Source organism: Tiliqua scincoides, chromosome 5 (genome assembly GCF_035046505.1).
Source record: "Tiliqua scincoides isolate rTilSci1 chromosome 5, rTilSci1.hap2, whole genome shotgun sequence".
Classification (NCBI taxonomy): domain Eukaryota; kingdom Metazoa; phylum Chordata; class Lepidosauria; order Squamata; family Scincidae; genus Tiliqua; species Tiliqua scincoides.
The window spans coordinates 119134845-119144716 of NC_089825.1; the positions used below are offsets into that span (position 1 = coordinate 119134845).

Genomic DNA, 9872 nt, shown 5'->3' on the forward strand with positions numbered 1-9872 from the left:
ATATTCTCCTTTGCAATCTACTGGTGGACACTTATAAAGGCACACACATGTACGCATTTCACTTCTTGGAAAGGAGCACTGGAGTTTGTAAAATACACTGATACGCATACACTGATAAGGAGTGCATATTGGGACCAGCACACACACACACACACACACACACACACACACACACACACACACAAATATATCACACTTGACTAATCATGCTTGCATCCCTCAAAGCTTGCACCCATAGATGGGCATAGAATCAATGTCAACCGGCTGACTGTGGCTGTGTCCTCTGTGGCATTTTCACCTTGAACAAACCAGTTTCATCCTGCTTACTGGAATAGAAAGTCCAGAACTGTGGTCTGGGGTTGTGCAGCAGGGACTGGAGAGTAAAAGAGGCCGTACAAAATGGATTGGCTAAATAAACTTCTCTCTTCTAAGTGGCTTGTCTCCAGCATCAATGTGTTTGGCCGTTGCAATTTTCGGGGAGAAGAGAATCAGGACTGGCAGGAGCAGTAATGTGGTTGCTTGGATTCTCTGAGACAGAAATGGGTTGTAGGATGGTTTCCCAACTGAGCAGGAACAAAGTTGATTCCCACTCCTTATCCCCAAGGTTGCTCTTTAGAAAGTAGTGGGTGAAGCTTTTTAATGGCTTGAAATTCACCTGATTGCTGCAGAACAAACTGCTGTTAAAGGTCCAGCTACAGGTACCCATTCTGAACAGCCCTGCTTAAAGGTTTAGCTTCCTGCACTGACCAATCAGATTCCTCAAGGAAAGGAACAAGAAATGCATAAGGGTGATGGTCTTCTACCACTGTTGCTCCCCAGCAACTGTTAGCTAGTACCAAACAGCCTCTGAACATAGCTCTATCATTGTCTACAGCCAACAACAGACCTGATCGTTCAAAAGTTGGTGGTGAGATCTTTACAAAGCTATGTGTGATGGCAAAATGGGAAGGACCTTTAAATAAAAGTCCAAAGGCACTTCCTTGACCTCCTATTAGTTTTGGACATTTTTCCTCTGTTAATAACACCATAAAGATATGAAGATGGGAGTCAAGAAAATGGTGCTGCCTCTGGAATGCTTCATTTGATACAACTGCTTCATAATAAAGCCACCCTAGTTTCCATGCTCATGATTTGGGAGTCTGTAAACATTAGCCCCATCTCCTGGAAGCCCTATATCCTGCTGCTCCTATAATATACCACCACAATACATGCCTTGTATTCAACTGGCTCTAATCTGGCATCTGTCACATTGCTGAAAATGAAATGCAAATTATGTTAATGATATGTTAATCAAAAATCTATAAGGGAGACCTGCATCTGCAGCATACGATACAGTCTCTGGCTCCATACTGAGAAAGCTGCTCAGTCACACCATCCTTTCTAGCTTCCATGTACGTTTCTGAGTCTGTTCCTTCTTGAGTTTTTACACTCACCCCTTCCTATGATGCTTTCTCTTTTAGTTTTGCACCTCCAACTTTGCTAATAAAACACATTCATACTAAAGTATTTTTGCTGTATTTGTTCTGATTGAGAAACCCCCCCCCCCCCAAAAAAAAAAAAAAAATCATGCACAGTAACCTGAGAATTTCCTTCTTTCTTCAGTCCTACGACTCTGGCCAGTGGCCCCTTGACATGTGAGGTAGGAACCCACTTAAAGAAAAGCCAAGCTCAGCTGCTGTCTCAGATGAATTTAATGAATGACATTTCTGCTCTACAATCTTGATACTTGTCATGGGATGACTTTTGTTATCAAGAAAGAGACAATAACAGAGTTTTTTTTGTACATTTCATCTCTGAAGGACCAAAACAGACATGACATGAGGAATTCATGACTGGATCTCTTTTAGTTTGAGACTTGTCTTCCTTTCTCCCAATTTTAAATACGCCACAGGGAGCTCTTAATTGAAGAAACTAAGAAAAGCCTTGCTCATAGCTCAGACCAAAGCTTCTGTTTCAAGCTGTAGTCAGCTACAAGCAAGGTTTCAAGCAGAAGACCCAGCAACAGGTATTTGTGACTTTCAGACACCTTGTGTTTAAACATGGAGATTCTACTTAGCTATCCTGACTAGTAGTTAGCCAGTAGTAGACTTCTGTCCTCCAAGAAATTGGAGCAATCTAAGCTACTGGCTGTCATTGATCCCCATGGCAATGAATTCTATAAATAAATGATGCAATTTTGAGTGGAACAGCAATGCTGGGGATTCTGCCTGCAATGGCTTTTCCAATGTAAACTACACCCAAAGCTGGTATATGTGCCCTGCAAGCAAAAAAACAAGAGAGATGCATAGTACAGGTATCTCTCTGTCTTTGGGATGGGGTGGGGCAATTTAGATTGGGACAGTGATGGGGGGGGAGAATTAAGCAGTTCTTCCCCCAGCACTTCTTTTGCAACATAAACCAGGGCTTCCTTTATCTGTTGGGGGGGGGGGGAATTGAGGATCAGATCACAGATCTCCATCATGTGTGCTTTAGCCCTGATTATACCATTTGGCTCACACCAGCCTTTTCACCCCGTCTCCCAGAGCAGACAGCAAGAGAGACTTTGGCCTCTCTTTTAGGAACCTCAGGTTATCACTACCATTTTCCTTGGTATTGTTTGTGCATAAGGGGGAAGAGGCAGAATAAGGGCGTGCCTAAACCTCTTCTTTGGGCACTGCAGGAATGGGGGTTCAAGAGTCCTTTGCCTTCATCAGAACTGGAATAAAAGTCACTGAGGTGCATGAGGGAGAGGGAGAGGAGACATACAGGTGTGCCCTGCAATCAGGTGGAGGCCCAGTGGGGAGAGGATTCATCTTCCAGGCCTCCAATTGCCAGTCCTTATTCTAGGTGTCAGTTGATACTGCAAGACAATTCTTGGTGGGTTCCTGTGACTGTCATAATACAGCTCCCTTGACCCTTATTGCACCTTCCCCCTCATCCTGGTCCATGCTCTGCTTCATCTTAGTCAGAGTTCACTACCAACAATTTTTGCATGTAGGAGTTGAGCCATTTCTGCCTCTCCATGGCTGTCAGCAGCTTGCTTTTCTCCCGGAAGGCTGCATCATCTGCCACCACAATACTTCGCTTTCCACCCCACCTTGGCAACCAGCTAGCTGGGTATAGCAGCATCTTTTGACTCTCAGAAGGTAGAGCTTCCTGTCTCACTGGGCTCCAGAGGTGGGATTTTCTGTTTTGGCCTTCACTGCCTTCATCCTGCGGAGTTATGACATCTGATGACATCCACTTCAGGCTCCAGTCACGCAGGGTGATGAAAGGAATGCGGATGTCCCAGGGAACAAGGGCAGCTTTGAGGTCAACACTGTGCTCTTGTGGAGTAAACTGGGATGCTTCAGGCTTCCGAAGTCTGCTGGGAGAGAAAAGAAATAGTGCAGACTCCAGGTTGCTGGGAACTCTGGAGCAATGCTCTGCATCGGGTGCCCCATGGTGCTCCCCATCCAACCCCAATGTGCAATGGATGATACTAATGCCACTGATACGGAAGGTTCAGGGGTCTGTCTGGCCAGGCGGACTGAGTTCTCACCCAGTGCCAGAACCACTTGAACCCTGATGCCGCTCCTATAAAGAGGACTTTGAATTTCCAAAGGGGCAAGATGTCCTGAGCAGAAGCGAGACTCCTGTGCTCCTTTCTGAGAGAACCAAAGCAAAAGGTTTTCCATACTTGGTCCAAATAAGCATCCTTAAGGGCTTGGCCAGACAATATCTGATACATTTACGCAATATTTGTTGAAATCATGCTTTTTGGTCATACAAAGTGATGGGATAGCACTCTCTCACACATGCACAGGTTTGACATGGACTGATTATTGCTATTTCAAACCCATCAGAATGCACCTAGACAATGGCATCACTAGGAGGGTGTGTGTGTGTGGGGGGGGTGAGGGCCTCACCAGGTGATACGCATGGCGGGGGGAGGGGTGACACCACTACTGGCCAAAATTTCTAAAATCTGGTTATTTTTGAATAACACCATCATGTTATATATCAATTGATGTGTAATTTCATGCAGAATTCAATGAAACAACGCACACTGAAATATCTCTATTCTATAAAATGTTAAAACCAAAAAAACCAGTGGGGGCAGGGCAAGGTATTGCCCCACCCTGCCCAGCGAATGGGAGGAGGTCCACCATGAGGGTGACACAAACCCACAAACTGCACCTGGGAGCCATACTTGTGGGAGGCAGATGCTGAAAAGAACCACAAAACTCCAAACCAGCCTCTGGCACGGATGGGTCGAAACTTGGATGACTTGGACTCGAGTTGTGAAAACACACATTTTTCATGACTCATACAACTTGAGTCACATGTGTCAAGAACATGGGCACTGACTCAGGGGTTTTACCCTAAAAATGAAAAGACTTGAATAGACTCGAGTCAAGACTCCCTTTGTGTGTGCCTGTGACTGTTTTGTGTGTGTGCTGGCTTGTTATCTTTTTTTCACTGCTCCTGGGGCTTGACTCACTTTTCGAAAAGACTCAGACTTGAGTCCAAATGACTTGAAAAACGGCTCTGGCCACAGAGGAGACAAGTCTTGATGGCCACAACTATGACTCAGGGGTGACATAAGTCAAGCAGGACAGAGACTCGGGATTCAACTCAAGTCTCAGCTCAGCACATCCCTGGTCTCTGGTCAACTGAAACATTAGTTTGCATTAGTCCCCAGCTTTTGCCTTAATAGAGGGGAAAGTCATAAGCAGGACAACAGCCATTCCCTGCTATTCTCCAGCAGAGGGAGACTGCTTCTGAATATATAGATTTCACTCCCAGCTGACAGTTCAACCAGCCACTGACGCTCTACTGTTCATGTGCATTTGTCTATCAGTTTAAAGCCACCTCAGCAATTAGCCATCACCACATCTGGTTGCAATGAGCTCCAGGACTAAATTATGGAATAGTGATAGAGGAGCGCCTTAAGTTAAGGAGTCAGTAAGTTTAAGTTAAGTTTTAACTGTGGAATTATGCAACTCCAGTGTCTCCCTTTGTACATGTCATCCCTGCCCCTCCCACATTCTGCACAAGCCTTTCCAGCCAGCTTCCCATCACAAATGCCCAACTTCTCTCAGATAGTGATAAAGAAAATAGAGAAGAGTCTTCTTCCCCAAGTGTAGCTACTTTCAGATGAAGAAGTAGCTACAACTGATTCAGGAAGAGACGTTGAAAGAATGTGTGTGTGAAAGAAGTTGGAAAAAAGGAGGTGGATGGTATTCCCATACTTAAAATCCCAACACATTATTTTAAAGGCTGCTCAAGTGGAGAGACTTTTTCTCATTGCTTTCTTTGCCACAAACGCTTTCAAAGGACCTTGGTCATATTTCTGAACTTGCATTACACTCACACTCTCTCTCTCTTTCTCTGTTCCCTAGGAATCAAGGATGTAATTGAGGGGAAGAGGGGGAGTGGAACTCTGGGACTTCTACAGCAGAAGTGGTGATATCATCAGCAGGAGTACTCAGGTGCTATCTTTGCAACGTTATTTTTTTCAAAAGGACCTGAGCATACAGGAAGAAGCAGGCTCAGAAGGAGTAAGCCGAGAAATTTGCTTAGGGGCATATGCTGATAATCAAACCATCATTTGTCCCAAGGACTAAGGGAGAGACAGTAAGTAGCTCATGTTACACAAAGGCTAAAATCCTATGCAAATTGTCTTGGAAGTAAACCTTGTTGAACAAAGTGGGATTTACTTCTGAGTAAACATGCACAAGCTAGTACTCTATCTTTTATATAATTATTCGGGATAGTTTTTAATCCCATTTTTTCAATATGTATACATTTGTTTCTAAATTATAGCAATTTGCTCCAAGAGTTCTGGATGAAAAGATCTAGATCAGTGGTTCTCAAACTTTTTTTTTTTGGTCTCTGAAGCCCTTTAAACTTCTAAAAGGAGTCTTGGGGCGTCCCAGAGCGCCAGCACACATGCAGAGTGCCAAGCTTAATGGCAAATACCAATTAAAAGCTGGAACTGGAGGAGTGAATGAGGAAGGAGATCCACCAACAGGGAAGGTGGACAGAAAGACTAGCAAACTAGGTAGGGGGCAGACTGTGGTGTGCCACACACTTATGGTTTCCTTGTGGAGCCCCTGAAGGAGTCTCAGTGAGCCCCAGAGCTCCTAGAAGCACACTTTGAGAAAAGCTGGTCTAGATCTTTAAATGAAGCACAATATGTTTCCAAATAGGAATAAGTGGCAGGAAGAAGAAAACAGTCTAATAAAGAAGTTAAAAATTGATCTTTTTGGGTGTATTATAGTCTTTAAGAGACTATGGGGGGTGTCATGACAAGCTCCTGCACTTTAAATGTACTTCTACACCACTGCTAAGCAGAATGGGTAAGCTGAATAGGAAAATCCTTCCACCTACCTGCCTGAATTCTGCAGCGAGAGCCCTGAGGACACCAGCAAACATGAACTGAGAAAGACAATGATGGGCAAGAGGCCTTTGCGAGCTCCAGCCACCGGCTCCATTGACAAAGAACTAGGAAGAAGAAGCAGAGAAGGAGTCAGTGCTGAAAAGGACCCAGTGTGCTGCCTTTGGGCAGCTCTACTTACAGCATGGCCTCATCCTGCAATGGCACTGGATCCTTACCTATGTTTGGTTGTTTGTGCAGCAAGGATTTCTCCAAGCCAGATCCCATGTCCCTCTCCAGCCACCTCCTTTATATCCCTCTGTCTCTGTTTGTGACGCAAATGGCCAGATCAGTCGTGGGGGCAGATGGAGGCGTGGGGGTCCAGATCAAGACATTGATCTTGAAGACAAGACATTGTCTTGAAGCGGGAAAGGAGGAATGGATTAGATTGGAATGAACTGTCCCATGTCACTCGGATAAAGAAAATAATGAGGCAGAGCAAAGGCGGAGTTGCAACCTGGAGCGTGGGAGGGAACGTAAGATGGGACTGTGAAAGTGCAGAAGAACATAACTCTTGAAAGTGCAAATACGAGGGGAAGAAAGGCCAGTTGACCAAAGAAGCAGGGAAATGAACAAATGGACAAACATGGCTGCATTTACAGACAGGTGGACATTAGTAGGTAAGTTGATAGATATGTTACATGTATAAGATAGCGTAAGAGGAAGGCAGGCAGGCAGGCACACTAATTATTTGCGGAAGGCCACAGATACATGTAAAGAGGAGCCCATGTAACAAAATCAAGTGGTTCCTTAAAGACTAACAAAACTTACAGTGGCATCAGCTTTCCTGAGCCAGTGTTGTGAGAAATGATGACATGGGCGCTGGTCCACTACCGTTTACTCCATGATACATTTGTGAATCGTTAAGTAGCCACAAAACTTTGTTGTTTCTGTCACAATAGATGGGATAGGATTCACTATGAGGCCTGTGTACAGAAGATAAAATAATTCCAGAGTGAGCTCTGTGTCGGGTAAGGAAGAGTGGGACATGGTAAGGAAGATTTTACCTCACGACAAACACAACTGTATGGCAGAATGATTGCCTGTATGGGCTCAAGCTGGCCCATGATGCACAAATGAATCCAGTAAGCACCCTACCCTTGCTGAAAATACACAGAAATTCAGAAGGAAAAAATTCTCCTACATAAGCTCCACTGTGATGAACAGGAGCTGTGCAAGAATACGGCAGGCATGTGCCTCTCACCCTGTCGCCTTTAACGGCACCACCATTTTGCCACTGGATGTGCCGTCTCACCTAGCATCGGGGTGGGGGGGCACCTCTTGGAAAGGACCCATGAGGAAAAGAGGCGAGAGGTAAATGAAGGGCAGAAAGAATTTGAGTTGGCAACCTTCAGTCTCGGAAAACTATGGTATCGCGCTCTGAAAGGTGGTTCTGGCACAGCGTCTAGTGTGGCTGAAAAGGCCGATTCGGGAGTGACAATACCTTCCACACTGGGAGCAAGCGCAGTCTGTCCCTGGTCTGTCTCCCTGGCTATGGGCCTTCCTTCTTTGCCTCTTAGCCTCAGAATGTTGGCCAAGTGTCTCTTCAAACTGGGAAAGGCCATGCTGCACAGCCTGCCTCCAAGCGGGCTGCTCAGAGGCCAGGGTTTCTCACTTGTTGAGGTCCACTCCTAAGGCCTTCAGATCCCTCTTGCAGATGTCCTTGTATCGCAGCTGTGGTCTACCTGTAGGGCGCTTTCCTTGCACGAGTTCTCCATAGAGGAGAGCCTTTGGGATCCGGCCATCATCCATTCTCACGACATGACCGAGCCAACGCAGGCGTCTCTGTTTAAGCCAGGTGATTAAGAGCAGAAAGAATAAGAAAGAAGAAACGCCAAGAAACTGAACACCCATGGGGAAGTGGAAGAGAAACAAGCTGCTCTTAAAAAACCAACAGAGGGATAGGCAGGCAGATGAGTGTGGAAGTCAGATGTGAAATCTAAAGGGGGAGAGGACCTGAATGTTAACAAGACAGAGAAATCAGACTGCCCCCTTTCCCCCTTGTTTTTCATTATTAAGCCATCTCTATTGGATTCCATCGACCCTTCTTGAAAGGTCTTGCTTAACACGGCAGCTAATGAAACCCTCTCCCACACTATGGCATGACTCACGGCTTGGTTATCGATGGAGGGTGGGCGGCTGGGTGGTCTCGCTTCTCTCTGGGTCTCATTATTTAACGTGGGTTCATTAGCAGGCACACTAACTAGCCACAGTGGATACAGCTGGGAATTTGTTGGGGGGTGGGGGCGGCGGCAGCTGGGCCTCCATCTCAGACAATGAGAACAGTTCCTCCTGAGTTGTACCCATTGCCCAAGAGCAAGGGCAGCCGAAGACCTCCTGTGCCCAAGTCTGTGGGCCAAATGCTGCCCCCTCACCTGGTGATGTGCCAGCCTCTATTCCTGCCGCTCCCTAAGTTGGAAAAGAAGGAAGGAACCAGAGCAAGAGAGGAAGTGTGAATGAAAGGAGAGTGACATTTCCTCCTCTACTCTGTCCTCTTCCTTTTCCAATCCAGGTAGGGATAGGAGGAACAGCAGTGGAGGAAAGTAAATAGATGGAGGTGGACACCCCCTGCTAATCCAGTGCCTGAGGCAACAACCTCAGTCAGCTTCATAGGGGGGCCAGCTAGCCCTGCCCAAGAACGCCTGTAGCTAAATCTTGAGTTGAAGAGCAACCCCAAGACACAAATGGCCTTTGATATCCACCACCAGATCCACTGCATTTGTCTGTTTGTCTTCATGTGTGAACTCTGGAACACAATTACAGCTGATGGAGACAAGGAGGTCCCACAGCCTTGGCTTGGGTGGGAGCAGCCACTTGGCTCCTTCCTACCCAGAACTACCTCCATTTATAGCCATTTCACATGAGGAGGAAACTTGCTACCAAATACCCTGCCTCAGCTTCTACCACTTCATAGGAACCGAATGCCCAGAGCTGGCCTAATAAGTGTAGGAAGAAAAAAGCAGGACAAAAATACTGGAAGTATGTGCTACCTTTGCCTCGAAAGTATGGCTTCCAGATTATGCAGAAGTAGATTGTGCAGGTGGGGCCGGCCCAACCATGAGGCCGACTGAGGTGACTGCCTCAGGCAGCAGAATGGAACCCACCCACTCACTTCCACTGCTCCTCCTTTCCTTCCTATGTCCTTGAAAAAAAGAAGAAGGAGGCACAGCAAAAGTGTTGAGGAGAGGGAAGAATTTGAGCCCATCACTCTCCTCCACATGTTCCACTTTTTCCTTTGCCAATAGCAGCCATGGTGGGGGGGGGGCTGATTTGGGTCAGAGCTGTGGCACTTTGGCACCTAACTTTTCATCTCCCTGTCAACTCCCTGATTCAGCTAGTCGCTGAAGGTACTTTACCCAACGTGAAGAGATGCAACCGTTGTTGCAGGGTGTGCTACAGCTGTGTCTGTGTTTCATTTGTGTCTTTTTCGGATGTTTAGACTTCCTCACCTCTAAAAGTTGAGACAGATGGA

The 9872-nt window shown here is 46.2% G+C and overlaps 1 protein-coding gene across 1 annotated transcript; it reads right to left on the reverse strand.

The window, feature by feature from the left end:
* Nucleotides 1–2940: 2940 nt before the first annotated feature.
* Nucleotides 2941–7630, reverse strand: PTH2 (parathyroid hormone 2). Its single transcript, XM_066630341.1, has 3 exons — nucleotides 7605–7630; nucleotides 6355–6468; nucleotides 2941–3343 (listed from the first exon to the last, which is right to left on the reverse strand). The coding sequence occupies exons 1-3, from the start codon at nucleotides 7628–7630 to the stop codon at nucleotides 2941–2943; spliced, it is 543 nt and encodes a 180-aa protein (XP_066486438.1).
* Between the last annotated feature and the right edge of the window lie 2242 nt (nucleotides 7631–9872).

Coding starts and splice junctions, on each gene's coding strand:
- PTH2 (XM_066630341.1), bottom strand. CDS start 7,630: ATGGTGGTGCCGTTAAAGGCGACAGG. Junction 6,469..7,604: donor GTGCCGTTAAAGGCGACAGG/GTGAGAGGCACA, acceptor TCTTCTTCCTAG/TTCTTTGTCAATGGAGCCGG. Junction 3,344..6,354: donor TCGCTGCAGAATTCAGGCAG/GTAGGTGGAAGG, acceptor CTCTCCCAGCAG/ACTTCGGAAGCCTGAAGCAT.